The 21,653-nt window shown below is 58.6% G+C and overlaps 1 protein-coding gene across 3 annotated transcripts in view; it reads right to left on the minus strand.

Moving 5' to 3' along the window:
• Nucleotides 1-2,294: 2,294 nt before the first annotated feature.
• The window catches only part of KLHL26 (kelch like family member 26), a 28,299-nt gene continuing 8,940 nt past the window's right edge, over nt 2,295-21,653 (minus strand). Inside the window, exons 2-3 of one of the 3 annotated variants that reach the window (XM_060008018.1) lie at nt 7,286-7,468; nt 2,295-5,095 (exon numbers count right to left, since the gene is read on the minus strand). In XM_060008018.1, the coding sequence (XP_059864001.1) occupies nt 3,514-5,095; nt 7,286-7,468 (1,765 nt within the window). In that variant the 3' untranslated portion in view covers nt 2,295-3,513. Of the gene's footprint in view, nt 5,096-5,335; nt 5,397-7,285; nt 7,687-21,653 lie in introns of those variants that run through there. The other 2 variants (XM_060008019.1, XM_060008020.1) reach the window with 2 other exon arrangements.

The raw sequence follows: 21,653 nt of genomic DNA on the forward strand, positions 1-21,653 counted from the left end.
GAGGTTCCGGGGTGGGACTGGTGCCCCCATGGTTTCAGGGCTCTGGGAGGCAGCATCTCTGTGCCCGTCTTAACTTGCTCCTCGTGGCCACAAGATGGCTACAGAAGCTCCTGGCATCATGTCCTCGTGGGAAACAGTAAGGGAGGGAAGGGGGCAATAAAACCTTTCCTGTGTCCAGAAACCCCTACCCCAGACCTCCCCTTAAAACTTGCTGGCCAGAACTGGGAAATGTGCCCAGATCGAGAAAAACCCCCACAAAAGACGTTGCCAAGAATGGCTCAGCCAAATCCTAAATTAACCCCCGAGGCTGGGCACCAAACCATGGCTCTGTTGGTGAGGAGGGTGAAATGATCGCCGGGATGGCAACAAGCGGGGTCAGCCACAAGAATTAAGCTGGGCCCTTTGTTGTGGGCAGGAGCACGGCTTCGTGGCCCTCTTGCCCTGGGGGTCTGCAGGCCAATGGTGCCCACGGATCCTGGAGTGGATGAGACTCTGCTCCCACCACCCCACCCCAAAAGCTGTCATTTGTGCAACAAACATTCAGGCTGTGCCTCCTGGGACACATGGCCAGGTGCCCCTAATAAAACTGATGTGCCGAGGCTCCACCATGAGAAGCAAAAGCTCCAGGGCCCGTGAGAACAGAGGGGCTGGAGCTGCGTTCTCAGAGATGAAGCCAGGGGCGGGTTTCCAAGCTGGCCAGGTCTGGGGCAGATTCCCACCTCACACGGCTCCCCCGAGGCCCCCTTGGCCCTCGCTCACTGTGAGGCCCCAGAAGTCACACTTGGCCTCCCTCTCGCGGGCCTCCATCCCACCGTCCCAGGAGATGGCGTTTTCCCACAGCCCAAGCCCAGGTGCAGAGGGAGGCTCCTGCCGGCCACATCCAGGGCCACGGTGGGAAAGCAGGATATCTGGAAGCAGACGGGCTCTCCACAAGCTCAGTCCCTACGTGCCCAAGCTGCCCTGGGCCAAAGGTGAAGGAGGTGATGAGGTGATGAGCTCCAGACCCCTTCAGGGTGCTGTGCAGAGGAGGGCCAGGCTAGTCCAGGAGCATGTACACATGTGAGCTGTGTGTTTAATTGTGCGTGAGTGAGCATGTGAGCACGTTACACGGCCTATGAACAAGGCTACCTGTGAGTGTGACCACGTGGATGTGGGTGTCAGATGCATGAGTGCAGGTGTGCGTGTAAGCGTCTGCGTGCCTGTGTGCACGCATGTTCCGCCTCCCTCTGAAGGACACAAATGTGCACAAAGTGAAGATGCAAGCCAGTTTCTGCTAAATTAAAAACAGCTTTTTCGTGTTTAAAGTTTACAATACGAAAAATAATTTTCCTTTCTTCCGGGGGGGTGTGGGTGTGGAGAGGGAGGGGCAGGGGGCCCCTGAGAACATTCCATGAACCAGCCCAGACAGTTACGCACAATCGACCCAGTTAGATAGGGCAGCACCTCCCCGCCCCCAACTCCGCGCCGGCGCCCCTGCCAGCTCGTTGGGGACAAGATGTTCTGAGGTGTGAGCTGATCTGGGGGGACTTGCAGCTGGCAAAGGCTTCTCCCTTCCCCCCCACCCCAAAGGGGCCGTGCCTCCAGCAGGGAAGGGTTCTCTTTGGGGGAGCTCAGGTTGGGGGTGATGAGAAGGGGCTAGAATGTTCCAGTAAGTCCCTGAGGGCTGCTGTTTTTTCACTTCTATGCCCCTGGCAGTGTGGGCTCCTTACTGGTTCCCAACCAAGTTCTTATTTCCACCCTGCACCCCCATACACACACCCAGCCTCACCCCGGGCCCTGACGGCCACTGCACAGGAGCACCAGGCCTGTGGGTACGTTTTGAGGATGATCCCGGAAGCCCCATAGGGAAGCACAGTGACTTCATGCTTCCTTTAGGACCTGCCCTGCTCCTCCCCTATCACAGCCTCTGCGGAGGGGGGCTCCCCAGCTTCCCAACCTGGAGTCCCAGGACTGAGCAGATGGAGACAGAACCTGCCAGGGGCTGTGGGGCTGGCTGATGGCAGGGGGCCGGGTCACCAGGCGCAAGGAACCACCTGGAAAGAGTCTCTGGAAGGCTGCCTTGCCCCGGCTGGTTGCCCTCTGTCTTCCAGGCGCCGGGTGGAAGGACGTCCTAGCCTCCTTTCCTGTTGCCCCCAGGCCTCTGAGCCAAAGGCCGGCCCCACTTCCGGCCCCTCTGCAATGCTGGAAAAGGGCGAGGGGGGAGAGGAGCCCCCAAACACGCAAGGACACGAGGAATCTGTGACCCATCAAGCCCACAAGCTCAGCACTGGGCCCACTCCATCTTTTTACCATAACATTTTTATTAAATAAAAGGAAAGTATTAGGAGACAACGTCTGCTAAGGTATGAGGTTAATTATTTACATGGCGAGCGGGTCACAGAGACACGACATCAATCGTCCATTAGCAGCAGAAGAGACACTTTAAGTTGCCCCGAGGGTACAAATCCCATTTATAAGACAGTGGTGCTGGCCTCTTAAAAAAAAGCAGAAGAGAACAACAACAAAAAAAAATGGTTTTGAGGTTTAGACACCAAAGCAAATGTGGCTGGAGATGCCGCAAGGCCCTTGAAGGCAGAGGCCTCACAGCCCGCCTGACTTCCCACGCAGGGTGGGCACAGGCCTGCGGCATGTCAACCTGAACACAGGGTTGGGGGGAGCAGAGGGCTGGAAAGAGGGGGAGAAATAAAAAGCACGGGACAGGCCTGTGGAATGCAGATGCACTGTGAGATTCTGAAGCAGGCGTCCCCTTTCATTCATGGGACCGGGACAGGGATGAGGAGAGTCAGCCCGTTCTTATTAAGGCCCCACACATCACCCAGGGCCAAACGGGAAGGCCTGATGCCCGTAAGGACGGTCTCTGGGAGCTGGCTGTGTTGTTTTTCCTCCTGAAAGCGGATGACAGAACACCCTGAAGGTGCTAAGACCCAGGCCAGGAATAGAAATGAGTGCCGGCTCCCTCCTGCCCAGCAGCTCAGGCTTCTTGGGGAGGCGGAAACGTGCCCTTCTGGCCAACCCGAGCCAAGTACTTGCCAGCCGCTTCTCCTGCTCCTGGAGGTCCATATGTTAGAGACTTGGGGTATGTTTATTTTAAAAAGGACGCATGCAACTCATGGGGGTTGGGGGGAATTTGGGGATCAACCGGGAACGAGTTCGTATCTGCATTTCTCAGACCTCCAGGCAGGGGGAGGGGAGAGAAGTGGGGCAAAGCCACACCACGACGTCCCAAAGGAGACCTCGATTCCCGCCCGCCAGGCAGCCAGCGAGAACTGAAGGTGGGCGAGGAAACCACCTTGGGTGTGAGTTTGCTGCCACATCAGCCTTGTTGCTGGCAGCCTCCCCCACTGGGCACAGAGCCAGAATCTGCTTCAGGAAGGAAGGGGGGGGGTGAGGAGGGTGCCTTATGCGAGACCAGCCCGCGGGGGTGGGGATTTGAAGTTCCCCGCCCAGACACGCACCCGCCAAGCCCCTCGCAGAAACAGCAGGCGGCCAGGCCGGGAACCGGGGTCTGGGGAGCTACCTCCTGGTCCTGGCCCGGGGCAGCAGGACAGGGGCACAGGCGATGCCGGCAAAGGACTCCGGGAAGTGCAGGTCGCGCTCCCACTCATCCGTCTCGGTGTTGTACACCTGCACGATGCCTGTCACGTTGTTGAGACGCCAGTTGTAGCCCCCAACGATGTAGATCTTCCTGTCCAGCAGGCAGCAGCCGGCCTCTGACTGTCCGGCCCGCATGGGGCTCACACTGGTCCACTGGTCCGTCTCGGGCACGTAGTACTCCACAGCCAGCACGTCGAAGCAGCGGTCAACGTGGTCCATGCGGCCACCGAGGGCGTAGATGCGGCCGCCAGCGCCCACCATGGCGTGGAGCACTCGGGGCTCGCTCATGGGAGCCTTGAACTCCCACTGGTCGGCCTCGGGGTCGTAGCAGTGCAGGGCCTTCTTGTCCTCCACCGAAATGCCGTAGCCGCCCGAGATGTAGAGGCGGCCCCCAGACGAGGCACCCGCGTGGCCCCACGTGCGGCGCTTCAGTGAACAGGCGTAGCCCCACTCATTGCGCCGCGGGCAGTACCTCTCAACTGAGGCCAGGCTGCCGGCCCGGTTGCGGCCACCTGTGGCGTATACCATGCCGCACAGCACGTTCAACTGGAACTGGATTCGGCTCTCCTGCATGGCCTGCAGGCGCAGCCAGCGGTTCAGGTGGGGGTCGTAGCGGTAGCAGGAGTCCACGGCACCCTCGCCACTGCGGTACTGCAGGTGCTGACCCCCGGCCACGTACACGAAGTTGTCCAGCACGGCTACGCACGTGTGGCTGCAGCCCACCTCCATCTCCGTCAGCTCACGGAAGTGACGGGACCCCGGCTCGGGCAGCTGGTACACCTTGCTGCTGACCGAGCGGTCGCTGTCGGTGTAGGGCGTGCCACCAAAGGCAACCAGCGAGGGCACATCCGAGCGCACGGCTGTGCGCGGCGACTGCATCTCATGCTGCCGGAAGGGGAGCACCTGGTAATTGAAGGCCTCCAGCAGGTACTGGCGGCACAGCACATCCTCCACCATGATGTCTAGCGTCTGCACGCTGTCCACCAGGTCTGAGGACCGCATGAGCGGGAAGCGGATGTGGCAGAGCACGTGGCTGGCGCGCAGCCGCCGGGCGGGGTCATGCTGCAGCCAGCGGACGGCCACACGGAACAGGTCAATCTCGGCGCAGCTCTGCAGCCGGTTGCTCTTCAGGAAGAAGACGAGGCGCTCCAGCGGCAGGTGCAGGAAGTCCTCCTCCTCGGCAATCTGCAGGAAGTGCCGGAAGGTGAAGGTGTCCACCGATTCCTTGAGCGAGGCCAGGCTGAAGGTGGTGGCCATGTGGCCAATGTTGAGGCAGGTCTCCACGCTCATGGCGGCCTTGAGGAACTCCTCACACAGCTCCACCACGGGCAGCATCTGCAGGAACACGGCTGCACCCAGCACGTCCTGCACACAGTCCAGGTCCAGTGTCACCTCGGCACTGTAGGCAAAGTCGATGATGTGCTGCAGGCCGCGGGCCGACACGCCCTTCAGCTCAATAACGTCCTGGCTCGTCTCCCTCATGCCGCCCGTGAACATGGCCCTGAAGGTCAGAAACATAGCATGTGGGCTCGGGGCAGCCAAGGGGCACTGTGGCTGCCCGAGCATGGCCTGGCCCCAGGACACTGTGAGCAGGGCACGGCCGGCCAGGGGAAAGCAGGCTGGATGCTCATTAAAGACAGGCAAAAAGGAAAAGACTTTTAATCCACCCCTAGCCATGCATCTTCCTACAAGCAGCAACTCCCCACTCTGCCCCCCTACGTGGAGCCCTGCCTGGCCTCACCCAGAAGTGTGCGGTGCTGGGGCCCAGCTGCCTCAAAGGGCGGGGACCAGGGGCTGCTCGCTGCGGGGCTGGTGCGGCTGTGCAAGAGACGACCAAACCTTGGCTTTGGCTTTGGCTCTGGGGACAGGTCTCCAGCCCCACATTAACACCCAGCCCTGGACGACCACGCCAGCGGCAAGTTCAGGAGACAAGGCGGGGACCCCCAAGGGCACTAGGCACTGTGGTTCACAGAGCCCAGCCCCTCACGTGGGCAGCTGGCTCCACGTTCCCCAGCCTGGGTCACTGTCACATGGGTTGGGGAGGGGTGAGGGTGCCCAGTCAGAGTGCCCATCAGGGGGCGGTGCTAGGGTCCCTGCTATCTCCAGAGGCTTACGTGGTCAGGAAAGCCCCCTGAGAATGGCCCAAAGGAACACCAGCCCATCGTGAGACCCGCCCCCCAGCAGCAAGTAACCCCAGCTCTGTCAGCCGTGCTATCCTGCTCTGAGAAGCAGAGCTAATGTGAGCGCTGCTGAGAGACGTAGGCCCTGGGTCACAGCTCCCCATGGCCTTTGAGGGCCCCCCACCAGGAAGAGGGGTGAGAACCCCAGTGCCTGCTCAGGGTTCATGGCAGGTTCTAGAAGATGGCGTGTGCTCCAGCTTGGGGCAAGCTGGCATTTCATCATAATTATAACTACCATCAGCACACGCCTGTGACAGCCGTCTGAGGGGAGAGAACTTCCCGACATTGCCCGACAGATGTCCGTCCCCTAGTCGCACACCCAGTGGGCCCAGCTCAGGCCCCAGAGGAGGGACAGCTGAGCTTGGTGCTGCCGTGCGGCCACTGACTAACAACCCCCCAACCCTCCACCGCAGTGCTCTACCAGCCCCCTGGACCCTGCCCCTTCTTGTCCCCGCGAGTCCCGTCAGCCCATCGAAGGCAGAAGCAATCACGGTGACGGTGACGGGAGGGAGCATTGCCTTTTAAGGCCTCTCCAACTGCAGTGCCAGCGCAGAGGAGCCTTTAAAGGGCATTTCTGGCTGGGCCAGCCCGCCCGTCCCCAAATCCAGAATAAAAATAGAAGCGGCGCCCCAGATGGCTTGGCTGCTCCAACTCCCCAGAATGGCCCCTCTGAGCCCGTGGGGCAGGCAGCCAGGGGGCGCACCAGGCAAGGCACCCCAGCTGCGAGGAACATGCAGCCCAAGACGGGCACCTGGGATGGCAGGTGGGAACGCTTCGGCCACCCCTGGCAATGTGGGGCTGAAGAACCACCCCCAGGGCGGCACCCCAGCTCTCTCTGGTGTCAGGAGGAAGCTTGCCAGCTGGTCACTAAGGGAATGAGGGAGACTGTCCCCAGCCTGTGACAGCCCCCAGCTGATGAGAATGGCCCCCAGCCCTGCTCCGTGGGGCCCTCGCCCCGCTGCCCAGCCAGGCACAGGGAAGGAGCTTTCAGGAAAGGGCCTTTAGGGTAGAGAGACCTGTACACCCAGCAAGGCCTCACTCATCACGTGGGGCCTTGGACAGAACCTGGCGCACACAAGGGCGGCCGAGCAGGTGTCCCTCCCGTCCGTCAGCCTGAGCACAGGTGCCATGAGGGCAGAGCTCGTGCCTGTCTTATCCCTGCTAAATCCCCAAGGCCTAGAACAGCGCCTGGCACATGCAGGCATCACATAAAGCCTTAGAATGAAAACCTGACGGAGCCCTGCCACCTTCGCAGGGCAGAAGCTGCTCATCGGGCACCCACCTCTGTGCCCCAGGCATGCTCTGCTTGTCTGCTCAGTGTCCCCCACAAGTTTGAATAAGCAGCAAACCTGGAAAAACCTGCAGGCTTACTGGACTTCTCTCTAAACCCAAAGATGGGCTAACCCCAGCCATTCTCCCTCAGAGCCATCCCCGGCTAGATGCCCAGCCCTGAGATCTTCCCTCTTAGAAGGGCAGCACCCTCCACCCTGCCCCTGGGGGCCCACGCTCACCTGAAGTAGTCGCTGCAGGCGGCCAGGACCACCTTGTGCGCGTGAAAGGTCTCTTGGTTGATGGTGAGCACGACATCCAGGAGCTGGCCCTGGGCACGGAGGGCGGCGAGGCCCTGCAGGAGGCTGGTGCTGTGGCCCGGGGCTGAGAAGGTACACTTGAGGGCCCCGTTCTTGTCGGCCATGCTGGGGGAGAGCAGAGGTGGGCAGGTGGCTCACCGGCCTCAGGGCCGTCTGGTCCCTGGGCAGGCTTGGCAGGGCTCTGAAGCTGCCCCGGGTGGAGGCAAAATTGCCAGAACCAGCCCCAGAGAAGTGGAAACCAGGCCTGGGTCCCAATGGTGTCTGCCACCTGCCCACTGACTGGCCGTGGCAGTGGATGCGCCTCTCCAGCCTCCATTTGCCGCCTGTGAAATGGGCGGGGTTTGATGCAGGACCTGCAGAGCCTCCCGCATCCCTTTTTTTTGTATTTGAGATGAGATTCACATAACATTCATCATTTTAAAGTATACAATTCAGTGGCATAAAATCCACTCACAATGTTATGCAACCATCACCTCTATCTAGTTCCAGAACATTTCAGCACTGTGAAAGAAGACCCACACCCATTACCAGTCACCCCCACAATCCCCCTCCCCCAGCCCCTGGCAACCACTAATCTGTCTCCTGTAACTATGGATTTGCCTGTTTTGATGTTTCATATAAATGGAATCATGCAACATGCGGTCTTTTGTATCTGGCTTCTTTCACTCAGCCTGATGCCTTCAAGGTTCATCCATGTTGTAGCGTGTGTCAACGCTTCATTCCTTTTTCTAGCTGAGTAATATTCCCCTGTGTGGACACACCATAATTCCTTTATCTGTTCACCCATCTATGAACCTTTGGGTTGCTTCCAACCTTCTCCTCTTTAAAAATTTATTTCATTAGCTTTCATTCTAAAATGACCTGTGCTGGGGCTTCCCTGGTGGTGCAGTGGTTAAGAATCTGCCTGCCGATGCAGGTTTGAGTCCTGGTCCGGGACGATCCGACATGCCAAGGAGCAACTAAGCCCACGTGCCACAACTGCTGAGCCCGCGCTCTAGAGCCCACGAGCCACAATACTGAAGCCCGCGCGCCTAGAGCCCGTGCTCCACAACAAGAGAAGCCACTGCAATGAGAAGCCCACGCACCGCAACGAAGAGTAGCCCCTGCTCGCCACAACTAGAGAAAGCCCGCGCACAGCCACAAAGACCCAACGCAGCCAAAAATAAATAATAGCAAATAAAACGTCCTGTGCCTACTGAGTGCTCGTTTTAAGGAACAGGACTCTCCATGTCACCTCACTGTCCCCTGTGCCCCAGTGAGCCATCCCCACGAGTAAGCCCCTCTTCTCTCCCCTGCAGGAGGCGGGGTGGGATTAGTTGCCAGCGCAGAGCTCCAGCACAGGTCTGAAGGAGGAACTTGAAACCTGCAGCCTCCCGGGTGGCACTAAGCCCCGGGGTTGGGGGTGCCACGGGCCAGCTTCTCACCGTGGGAGAGGGAGAGCCACCTCCAGCGGGTGCTGACCTTCAAGGTCCAGCCACTCTGACACCAGCCAGCATGCCTCTTGTGCCCTGTACCCCAGGGGAGGGCGGCCACACGACCATCAAGTCACCCTGGCCGTTTACGGAAGAATTCGGCCCTGGCTGCACTCGGTGGATGCCCAGTCGAGGGGAAACGCCTGTCAGTCCTACCTTTCAGGGACACGCTGAACAGGCTGTCCGCAGCCCCAGAGCTATAAGAGGACGCAGGAGGACTGAACCCGGGCCCAGGAAACAGGAGGTTGTGTGGGATCTTCCTGTCACCAACGTAAGGAAGCCATAAAACCAAGAATAACTGCCCTAAGATGGATTTACCTATGGGGGCAGTTAGCTGGGGATGCGACAAGTAAAACAGATTCCTGCACCTCAAAATGAGGATGCACAAGGCAAAGGTTGTCTTGGAATAAAAATAAAGTTTTGAAAAGGAGAGGGGTGGAACTAACCCAAATGCCCATCAGTGGATGAATGCATAAACAAAACATGGTATATGAATACAACAGAATATTACTCGGTCATAAAAAAAAGAATGAAACTGATTCATGCTACAACATGGAAGAAACTGGAAGACATCAGGCTGAGTGAAAGCCGCCAGACACGAAAGGCCACGTGTTACATGATTCCATTTATATGAAACGTCCAGAAATCCACAGAGACAGAAAGTAGATTAGTGGCTGGAGGAGGGGGGGTGTGGAGTGCCCGCCTGAGGGTACAGGATTCCCTTTGGGGTGATGAAAACGTTCTGGAACTAAACAGAGACGATAGTTGCACGACACTGTAAAAGCACTAAATGTCACTGAATTATATACTTTAAAATGGTGAATTTTAGGTTATATGACTTCCACCTCAAAACAATACAAAACTCAAGGACATCTGAGCCTTCTCAGGTCCTGGGCAAAACCCTGCCATGACCTCCAGGGCCTCACAGCATACAAGGTCCTCTGTGGCCCAGCCCCTATCACTCCCACTCGCTTCCCCTCATCCCCTACCACCCCCCAGCCCCTGTCCCCTTTGCTGTTTCATCTCGGAAAACTTTTGTAGAAATGCAGAGATAAATGAGTAGTTTAGGAGGCCCTAATACATCACTTCCTCCTCCAAACACAACAGAAGCGGGCAATGCCCATCAGCCTCCATGGGGTCAAGAGCCTTCCCAGGACTCTCTCAGCCCCCACACCCCACCCCAGGCAAAGGCCATCCTCCCCAGCCCTCTGCTCTCTCGCCATGGCCTCCGGCTCTCTGGAACTTGCTTTCCCATTCCTGGGACTGACGCCTGCCTCTGCCCACAAATGAGGGCCAGGAATGTGGGCACTGGTCTTTCCAAGAAAGCAGGAAGAGAAAGAAGGCTCCTCGACTCCTACTGCCCACCAGCTCCCAAAACACAACCAAGGGGTAAAAGAGCTGACGCCGGGCACAAGACACACAGTCGCTGCTGACGGGAGGTCCCCGGCTCGCACAGGCCGCCCCCATCAGCGGCCTTCTGCAGAGCCTAGGGAAAAGGGGTAAACCATCCAATGGGTAGAGGGGCTGCAGGGCCCTGGACACTGCCTGCAGGCCTGCGAGGTGCTCAGGGTTCCGAAGGTGTGGGGACATGGCGGGGGGACAGGGAACGTGGCAGGGGGACACCACCTGCGCTTAGCGGAAAACCATCCTGTCTCTGGGAGGCAGGAACACATGTGACTCAGAGCCCAGCGCTGTGGTCATCTGAGCTGGTGATACTGGGACGCCAGTGGTGTCGGTAGCCAGATCCTGGGTTTGTCCTGGAGGCTGGGTGTGCAGACCGTGGAGGGAGGGAAGGAAAGGGACCCAGGAGGACCCTGAGTCTCTAGCTTGGCTGAGTCGCCTCTCCCCACGAGGTGGAGGGGACGCCCACCTCACACGCCCCCCTCCTCTCCCAGGCAGGAAGCAGCCAGTGCTGCGGCATCCAGCCCATCCTTCCTGACTGGGTCACTGCTCGGATCCGAGTCTCTGCTCTTTTGGTTTCCCAAGAACCCCACCTGACCCATGTTCTGAAGATCACGAAGAGAATGTCATTGGACCCTCAGGATTCAGAAGGCCTCCAACTGTACCCACCCACTGGCCAGGGCTGCCCTCAGCCATACAGGCCCTGCCAGGACATCTCCAGGGACAGGGTGTTGCTGTGTCCTCTCGGCGACACCCTGTGACGGGCCTCTGGAGCGCCGAGCCAAAGTCACATCCCACATGAGCCTCCAAGGACCCTTGAGGTGCTCAGATCCATCCCCCCCTCCCCCCCTCTCCTCATGGGCTTTTTTGTCAGCCCCTTGTCTGTTTCTCATGGGTGGGAGGACACAGCATGAATGAGACAGAGCAGATCTGCCCTCGTCGGGTGCACAATCGGGAAATGGGGACCCGAAGTGGTCACATCATCCACAACTGGCTTCACATCGAAGCTGTGAATGTCCCGGGGGGAGGAGACAGGAGCTGGGAGCAGAGAGGTGCAGAGGCCAGAAAAAGTGGGGGTGTCCCCGGCTTCTCCTCCCAGCTCTGCCACCCCTGAGGTTAGACAGTGATGCCCAGCCTCTCCCTGGGAGCAGAGGGCTTGGCTGCATCCTGGGTGTTGGCCCTAAGGCCCGACTTCCACAAACGGCCGCCCCTGTGCAGAGCCACCTCCCCTCCCAAGACGGGCCCCCTCCTGCCTGGGGCCAGGTGCTCCACCTTCCCTGTGCAGCACAGTGGCCTGGGATCAGGGACGGCTGCTGTGACCCCTTGGAACCTCCCTCCCAGGAACAGGGTACAGAGAAGAGGTGTGTCTCAAACCAGGGGCCGTGTTAAGATGCAGACACAGACGTAGACTTGGCCAGTCTGGGTAGCCCCGGGGATGGCAGTGCTGTTCTCTGCAGATGTCACTCAGCACAGCAGGGGCTGCGGGGTGTGAGGAGGTGACACGCAGACAGCACCTGTGTGCCACTTTCATCACCAGGATCCCCTAGAGTCATCCAAGCCTGGAGCCTGGCCCTGAGCAGAGTGTCTGGAGGGTTGGGCCGGGACCCAAAGCCTGGGAGGTGAATCTTGGCCAGACCCACTCCGGAAAGACTGCCCGGGCTGCACCACGGCCCTTGCTGCTCCAGGCTCTGGCACCTGGTGTGAGGAGCAGAGGGCAGGATTCCAAGGCTGCCCTGCTATCTGCCAGCTGTGTGACTAAGGCACGTTCCCCGGTCCTCTGGGTCTTCATTTTCTCAGCTCTCAAATGGGGCAGGCAGAACTGCCCTGGTGGTCCAGTGGTTAAGACTCCACACTTCCACTGCAGGGGGCACGGGTTCGATCCCTGGTTGAGAAATAAGATCCCGCATGCTGCTCAGCGCGGCCAAAATTTTTTTAAACGGTGGGAAGGGGCAGGGAGGAGCAGATGTCACAGGGCTGCCATGAGGCTCCCCGGCCCCCATCACCTCCTGGGAAATGAGGGACCACAGACCCCCTACTTCCCCCAGCTTCACTTTGGGCTGGCAAAGTGGGGGGCTACATCCTGCCACCAACCATACAAGCCACTCGCATGCCTTTGAATGGGGCCAAGTGCTTGGGAACTTGAAGCTTGGAACCACCCACAGAGCACCAGCCCACGGCAGGTGTCAAGTGAGCCTGGCTGGCCTCTCTGTGGACACCTCACCTCACAGATTTGGTATATTCCCCCAACCCAGCATTTGACATTTTGCTTTTAGCTGGCCTCAGTTTTTTCTTAGAAGTTCCTCTGAAAGTGTGAGGCGAGCTGGGAGGATTTCCTGTGCTTCCTCTGAGCTCTGGGGACTGGCGTGCCTATGCATGTTTTCACCAGAAGAAAGATCTCCCACCAGAGGCAACTTCATCCCGGGGCTGCTTGGTCCCTGGACATATATTTACAGTGGTCCTCCATATATAAAGAGCACCAAGAAATCAATACAAAGCCAGCAATGTCACAGAAAGATGTGGGTTGACGGTTCCTAGGAAAGGAAGCACAGCTGGCTGGAGAGACCTAAGACTCAGCCTCGCTCACGATAAGGGTAGTGTGCTTGCCAAAGGACTGGCTTCACCCCTCAGGTGGGCAGAGTCATGGGGTGGGCCATCTGGCAGCAGATGCTCTTGTCCATTCCCAGCAGGAGTGCGAAGAGGGACAACTCCCAGGCAGGCAGTTTGGTAGACCTAGAAAAATTCTAAAGGTTCACATCCTTGACCTAGCAGGTCTACTTTTGGGATTTATCTGAGATATACTCGCATGTGCAAGTTGAGAGATGTGTGAGGATATTTACCAAATACCATTTCTGGGGGCTGAAGATGGGAAACAAGCTAAACACCCTTTAAGGAGGTACAAAGGGCTGCCCTCCAGCAGAGCACGGAGGCCGTGCATACTCTGAGCGTTAAAACGCTCCTCTGCTGGAGTTAGGACACCCCGGCCCAGGAAGCCCTACAAAGCCCATAGCACTTCTGCTTACAGGGTGTGGAGCCCAAGTTGCACCAAGGGGGTAGGAAAGAGCCCCTTTCTGCACGCCTCATCCTGTCCCAGGCGCTCCTCCTCGTGCCCCCAGCAAGGCTCATGGTACCTCACAAGGCTGGTTTCCTCCTCCCATCTCACCGGTGGGACAACTGTCTCTGAAGCCCCCACCGCTACCCCACACACACCTCACAGCCTCTGGGGAACTCAGGGAAGGAGGGAGGAAGCCGGCAGGGGCCAGAGTCCCCAGCCTGGACAGAGAAGCAGGCTTGGCTGGGCGGAGGTGGGCAGGAGGAAGAGGGAGGGCCAGGGCCTGGGACCGATGACTAAGGGAAGGACCCATTACTCAGGCCGGCCCAGACAGGGGGCGGCTGGCGAGGCGGGGCCCCGGGCCCCCAGGAAGGCGGCAGCGGCAGCCCTTGAGCTAGTCCGAGTCTCCAGACGGCCACCCAAGCCACGGTCACCCGCGCTGAGTCATCGGAGCCAATGCGTCAGCAGCCGGGTCAGGGCGTCTCTGGAGGCCACTCACTGCCTCCCCAGCTGCACCCTCAGCCTGGACCTGGCCTCTGACCATGTGCCCCCTGACCCCAACCCCCGTGCTGTGTCTCTCTACCACGGTCATCAGGCACCCCCAGCCATGTGCAGTCCCGTGCTGAACAAGGGAAACAGCTGTTGCCTCCCTCTGGATGTCCCTGCACGGGAGCTGACAGCCAGTGGGACTAGGTGGGGTAAATGCCCACCTGTGGCAGGATCCCCACAACCTCCAGGCGTCCCCAGCCTTCTGAGCCCATTGCCCATGCTGTCGCTGGATCCTTGCTGGCGCCCCCTGTGTGGGCTCCTTCCTGCCCCCCATTCTTCATGGGGTCACCCCCCAAATATACCACCCCCCAAATATCCTTGCCTCAGGGCCTGCTTCGGGGGGACCCAAGGCAGGATGGCCTAGTGAGGGACAGCCACAGGAGGTGCAGAGCCACACCAAAAGTGACAGAGCCCCGCGACGGCGGTAGGGGCTGCCTTGGGAGCAGCACTTGGCGGGGAGGGCGCTCCCCTCCTCCTGCCCTCGCCCGGCTGCTGGCCCTGGTCTCCACGGTCGGTTTCCCAAGCCCACAGGAGAGATATGAAGCCCCGGAAAGTTTTTTTCACTGGAATGTCCAAAAAAAAAAAAAAAAAAATGGGAAAAGGCAAGACCAAGAAAGAATTTCATGGAAACATTTCTTTGGGGTTTTGTAAACTCCTTTCCCACCCCCACGTGGAGCCCAAAGCTCAGGCCAGAACAGAGTCTGACGGTATTGCCCCTTTAACATACTGTTCTTACATGCAAATTCCCTCACTTCCCCTCAAAACAGAGAGCACTTCCACTTTCAAAGCCAATTTTGGTTTTATTGTCCATGTGGCTCGATGGAGCACAGCAGCGCAGTGCAGCTGGTTGGCTCACACCCCAGCTGATGCAGTACCAGGGAGCTCCAGGCCATTCCACCTTAGGGTCCTGGGTGCATCAGCAGGGAAGACGCTGCACTTGGGCTGACAAAGGGAGATAGAGACCCAGAGAGGGGGAGAGAGACCCAGAGAGAGGGGGACAGAGACGGGGTGGGGGGGGAGACAGAGGTTGGGGGATGGGGATGGGGCTCTCTAGCTGCAGATGGAGAAGCGCCGGCAGCCCACTGGTCCTCCTATCCAGCCACACTGGAAGCTTCTCTGGCTTCCCCTTCCTGCCCGCCTCAGACCCTTCACAAAGCAGGCTCACTGACAGAGCACATGCTGGGCACAGCCCTTCACGAAGAACTTCATGAATCCCTGGCCAGCCCAAGAGGTCAGTGCAGCAAGTGTCCCTTTCAAGATGGAGAAACTGGACTTCCCTGGTGGTGCAGTGGTTAAGAATCCGCCTGCCAATGCAGGGGACATGGGTTCGATTCCCTGGTCCGGGAAGATCCCACATGCCGCAGAGCAACTAAGCCTGTGCACCAGAACTACTGAGCCTGCGCTCTAGAGCCCGCGAGCCACAACTACTGAGCCCACGTGCCACAGCTACTGAAGCCCGCACGCCTAGAGCCCGTGCTCTGCAACAAGAGAAGCCACCACAATGAGAAGCCTGCACGCCACAATGAAGAGTAGCCCCTGCTCACCCCAACTAGAGAAAGGCTGCACAGCAACGATGACCCAAGGCAGCCAAAAATAAATAAATAGATTTATTTTTTTAAAAAGATGGAGAAACTGAGGCCCAGTATGGCCCCCCCCTCCATGGCTGCAGGCAGCTCCAGTACTGGCTCCTGCTTCCCGCTCTACTACAGCCTGCTGACTCTGCCAAGGCCACTGCTCTGCCTTCCAGGCACGCAGCTCCATGGATCAAAGGTGCGTCTGAACCAAGGTCCCACATGTCCCACAAAGGCAGACACCCCAAGCCACTGTTGCTGTGGTTACCACAGTATTTCACAGCTCTGGGTACTATGCTCCCAGCCCAAAGGATGGAGTCACCACGTTTTGGCACCTGGCAGTAGCCCTTAAATGCTCCGGCTGGCCAGCAGCCCCCATGCTCACGTCAGCACGCTCTCCCCTGGGGCTGCTCACCCCAGGCCGGCTCCGCCCTCCTCACCCCCAGACAGCCGCAGCCCCACGATAAGGGGCAGCTCCTTCTGAGATGCCTGCAGTCCTCTCGCAGGGCTTGATCCCCGGGCACGCTGGGGAGCAGATGAAAGAGCAGGGCTCCAATGTGGACAAGTGTGGAACCCAGGAGCAGATGAAGGTCCTCAGAGCAGTGTCCCAGCAGGCCTGGAGGCCAAACCACTGAGAGAGACTGGGGGGCACAGAGACCCAGAGAGAGAGAGAGAAAGAAGAACATCTGGCCAGGGCTCCAGATCCCATGTGCCCCTGAGCCTGGGCTCTTTCCACAGCATCAGCTGAATTGTTTATTTCTCCCTCCTGGTCATCATACTGGTTACTTCCTACATCTTCTGCGATAATTTAAATCAGGATGCCCAGTGCCAAGGTGGATCTGCGCACCCCAAGCCAGGCCGCCAGGCAGGGACAGAGCTTCATCCACTCCTTCCCACCTGCTCTGCCTCATCCAAGAGCTGGGCCGTGGACACGTCTAGGGCCCACTGCGAGCCCACCCTGGGAGCACGTCGCCCACAGAGATGCTCTCCCTGAGCCCTGCAAAGGGGCGCCAGGCCACGGTTGCCAACCTCATCTTCAGAGCATCACCAGGCAGGGCCACCTCCCACACGTATGTCTTTGGCTCCTGCCTGTCTGTGCCTGCAGTGCAGTGACAGGGTGATGGAAGAGAGGCGGTGCTGGGTGCTGGGGAGTACCGGCAGGAGGGAACCATGCAACCTGCCGGCACCCGGGACTGGTGGCTCCTGAGAACCCCCACATGACAGCCAGGGAGGTTGAGGGTCCAGAGGGTGGTAGGGAAGGCAGACAGGTTCTAGAACCCACGTCCACCTCAAAAGAACCATCATGACTCCTCCCAAGGACCCAGAGAGGTGACAGGAGCAAATTCCTAGGGGCTGGGAGTAGAGGCAGGGGTGTGCCTGGCCCCACAAGTCACCAGCCTCACAATGAGACCCCACCAGCCATCCCCAAAGCCTGGCTGGGATCCTGAGCCTGGCGCCAGACAGCCTCACTCAGTGCTGGTTCCACTCAAGGCAAGTGGAACCACCCGGTCAGCTCCGTCATCCCGCCCTTCTGAGACAGGGACAAACCGCGTGGATTCCCCCACTCCCACAATACTCACTGGGTTACAGCCAAGAACTCTACAGGTATGGCCCACCCTCCCACAAGCAGAAGGCAACAATGACATCAAACTCCATCACTCTCCTGCCTAAGCCCCCTGTGGCTCTCCCACAGTTTTGCTCCTCAGGGGCCACGGTGAGCCCAGTGCCCCTGAAGCCCAGCTGTGACGTCTTGCCCAGGCTCTCTGCCCTCACCCCAGCCTCTGACTGGTGCCCCAGGGAGCCCAGGACGTAGGGATCTGGCCACTGCTGATGGACGAGAGGACCCTGTAGGCAGCACTTCCCCAGTCCCAGACCTGCCCAACTCCAGCAACTTCTCAAGGCTAGGAAGATGGAAGGCGGACACCCAGACCCTCCTTCCCTCATCAGCAAGCTCTCTGCCTCCACATACCCCCACCCCTCCCCATCCTGGCAAGCGAGCACCCACTCCATGCAAGACTGTGGGCCCGGGGCAGTGCCAACCTGGTTCCCAGCTCGTCTCTCAGTGGGCAGCCTGGAGAGGGGTATACCACTATCGTCACCATCTTACAGATAGGGACATTGAGGCACAGAGAGGTTCAGGCACCCACCCAAGGCCACACAGCACGTAAGAGGCCTGGCCAGTGTCGGTCTCTCTGTAGCCCCAGGTGGATGGGCCCCCTGATCACCTCCATGATGCAGACGGGGAGACTGAGGCTGGGAGAGCTGAGACCACTCACCAGGAAGGCCAAGCCAGGAGGTGGACGTGGAGCTGGACAGTAAGTAGGGCAGGATGTGGCTCCTCAGTGGCAGCCAGGGCAAGGGTGTGGACTATCCCACTAACCCTCCAGCTGTTATGAGGGAGGCAACCCCATTCTGCCAGGTCACAGTGGGAAAGCCCCACCCAGGCCTCACACCTCTCTGACCCCAACCCAGCTCTAGTTGTCTTGCCTGCCCCATCGCTCCATCTGGTAAACCATCCATCTGTTTCCAACCTGTCTCCTCGAAGCTGCAACAGGAGACTCACCAAGCAGGGAAGGGTGGGTTCTGTCTCCTGCTGTGTTCCGGCACCTGGCACCATGCCCAGCACGTGCTCAGAGCTCAGTCACACTTGTTGATTAAATGGCTGGATGGCTGAGTGGGTGGGTGGATGAGTGGATGGATAGATGGGTAGATGGATGATGGATGGATGGACAATGGGTGATAGGGTAGATGAACAGATGACTAGACAGATGGGACAGATGGATGGATGGTTGGACGGAAGGATGGGTAGATGGATAGACGGATGGAAGGATGGATGGATGGATAGGATGGGTGAGGTGGCAGGTGGCTGGCTGCTAGGTGGCAGCAGTGGCTGGCGCCTGACTCCTATCTCTGCTTGTTGCAGGTATCTGCTGCATATATCTGCTCTGTTACCCCCTCCATGGAACCTCCTGGTCCAAGTCCTGGGACTAGGTATGTTATCCTTTGACTGGGCTCAACCAGGAAGCCCTCGGCAGGCTCCTCTCTGGGATGTCTGGCCTCCACACTGTACTCATGCTATTCCCCGTGTTGAAGGGCCAACTCTTTCTGCCCCCCACCTCCACCCCTCCTCCCTATGCTGCACTCTCAAGCCCACTAGCTCTTCCACGCTCCTCTATCACTTTCCCTTCCAAGCCTTCTCGAACTAGAAGGTCTCCCCCATGACCTCCCTTGCCTTCATGGACCAGCCAGGGTTCCCCACAGCCTCCGTGACCCCTCAAAGCCCAGCCAGGGCCCCAATGCCAGGGGCAGAAAGGGCTACTACTAAGCAGGTCTCAGGCTGAAGCTTCGCCTGTTTTGTTCCCACCCACTGACAAGAGGCTGATCCCAGTAAGAGCCCATCCCCCCACATTATCCCTGCTGCACTGGGCTTGGAGATGGGGCCACTTGAATGAGCAAAACCCCTTCACTCTACAAATTAGGCAAGTAGGCATATGACTGCATGCCAGCATTTCAGGACCCAGCCCAGCTGCCTCCCCTGGCAGGGCAGGTATTGAGGCTCTGAAAGGGACAGTTCCACCAAATGGCATGTGCTCATGCCCAGTGGTGCCAGGCCATTTGCAGGCAGACACAGTATGGGTATGGCGCAGCAAGGACCTTCCAACAGCAGCACAAACTCAGGCATCAAGAGGGTCCTCTCACGAACATCTTCATTTTAGGGGGTGCCAACATCCCTTCCTTCTTCTGTTAAGGGCCCCCTGTTTTCCTCAGGGAACCTCCTTCACTCTCAGCCCCAGTGGTAAGGATCAGGAGACGCACCCCTGGGCTGAAAAGGGAGAATTCATAACCCAGCCTGGCCAACCAGAGCCTCCCAGGCCCGCAGCCATGCTGACTGAGCCCAGGATAGGCAGTGTGACCCATCTGACCCAACCAAAACCTTCCCTGGGACTTTTGCTGGAGCCACCAGGATGGAAACTTGCCTTCCCCCTAGGGTTGCTGGGATGATGGAGAGCAAGGTGAGGTTGCCTTGCCCAGCCAAGAGCTAAGAGACGCGAGTCACAGGTTCCAGAGGAATCATCTGAGCTCTGAATTTAATGAATATAAAAACTGGAATTCTCCCTGAACTTGTTTTTTATGTGAACGATAAACTTTTATTTTTTAACTGATGGCAGTGAGTTGAGTTGAGTTTCTGGCTCTCGTAACCAAAAGGGGCCTTCAATGTCAGAAGCCTCTGATCTGGGGCTCGAATTCCGAGCCTCTGGAAAAACCACTGTGGAGTTAATACTTCTCCAGCTACCACCTCTCCCTGCAATGCACACTGGCTTCCTACCCTGGGAATGGGGACAAGGAAGCCTCACTGGTTGATCTGCAGGTGAGTGGGTGGTGACCAGACCCAGCCCGAGCCCCGCCCGCCCGTAAAGAGACAGCCCAGCCACCTCCCTGTGAAAGGTCAGCAAGCTACCCATGCCCCCTACTGTGAAAGTTCAGCAACTCTAAATGCTAAAATGCTGGAAGCACGCCTAAGGCTGGAGCCGCAGGGCAGCCCAATGCCATCAGCCTTGGCAAGGAAAACACCACCCAGAGTTTCTGCAAGTGACTCACGTGGAGCATAAACATTTGTGTGTTCCCAGCCTCCCTGCCTTACAGCCCACGGGCTGCCATTACCCCTTGCACAACTGAGGTGGGTAGAAAAGAGAGAGAGCAAGAGAAGCCCTCCTAGGATCGAACAGACTTCACCAAGCCAGCACACAGTTATGACTTTAACTGTAGTCCTGGAAGTTTTCCAAGTTGAGGCTGCCTCGGGGGTCTGCAGCAGGGCTCCCCTACATGACTGTTGCTTCACGGGCATTTTGGCACCACCACCCCCCAAACCCTCCCTCAGGAGAATGTCCCACTCTCAGCTACGGTCATGGAAGATTCCGGGTGATCACGTCTCCCTGCTGCTGCTTCCTCCCGCAGACTGCTTCAAATTCTAACATCCCTTTGAGAGGCGAGCTGTCCGGATATCCAGCCCAGCCCAGCCCAGCCCAGCCCAGCCCAGCCCGCTTCTGCTAGGATCCTGTCTTTGACCCCTGTGGAATTTTGCAGTTGTGGCGTCAGAAAACGTCTTCAGCCTCGATCCTTGATCCTCGGGTGACCCCCTCTTGAGGCCTTTAAAAGCCCAAAGGTCCACCCCTCAAGATTTCCTCCAGGCTGAGCGTGTTCAATTCCGGAAGCTGCTTCCCTCATAGGAAAGGTCTGCGATTCCCCAAAGGTGCCGGTTACTTCCTCCCGAATCACAATATTTTCAGTATGCGGCGAGGTGGTCTGCGGGAAGAGCTCAGCAGCGGGGCTGCTCGGCGAGGGGTCTGAAATCACGCTGGATGCGCCCCAAAACCCACTCCGCCAAGGAATGTTAGGGAAACACTCTCATAGCCATGGGGGATGAGTTCTGTGAATCCTGAGCAGCCCTCTCTGAAGGGAAACGGGAAAGGGGCGGGGAGGAGGAAGGGACTGGAGACTCGGGGTTAACAAGTGTTAAGAGCCCGTCTGCACAGCTGCGGAGCGGCTACCACAGGAGGAGGGCGGGTCGGCCCGGTGGGGACCCAGCGGGCCCCAGCCCCCACTTCCCCCGGCAGGCAGCTGGACAGGGAGTGCGGCTGGCCCTTTCCCCGTCTTCAACACGGCGCTAAGATCCTGTCCGTGAACTAAATGGAGCTCGTGCAAAAGGGTGCTGCTCACACTGGCTTCTCTCTAACGGGGCTGATTCACTGACAACACACCTGTGAGTCTCTGTTTCTCTACCTGGACCCTGCCATTAACAAAAATCAGAAGAAGAATAGTGACCCTTGCTCGGCTGGCCATGGAGGGCCGTTCCAGAAGCCTCCCAGTCAGGCCAGCTCCCCCTGCAAATTCATCGTAGATTTTATGTAGAATATCCACTAGACTGTATCAGAGCCTCCACAGTGAAGCCCTGCCTGCGGGGAGCACACATTCTAGGGGACACAGATCCTTAAGAACACAGAATGGACCATGAGCCTGGGGCAGAGGACGAAGAGGGGCAGACGGGGGGAGTCATGGTGGACAGAGTGGCCAGGCCCCAAGGAGGCAACACAGGAGTTGTGCAAAGCTCTGGGACAGGTCACCCCAGCCGAGGGAGGGTGAGCCCACGAGGCCCAGGAGGGGCACCAGCCTGCTGTTGGAGATGTGGGCTGTGGAAGCATGGGGGCCCGTAGGCGGGCAGGGCCTCGCCGTGGGGGCCAAGGGGATCA

The sequence above is a fragment of the Delphinus delphis genome, chromosome 3, assembly GCF_949987515.2.
Source record: "Delphinus delphis chromosome 3, mDelDel1.2, whole genome shotgun sequence".
NCBI classification, from domain to species: Eukaryota; Metazoa; Chordata; class Mammalia; order Artiodactyla; family Delphinidae; genus Delphinus; species Delphinus delphis.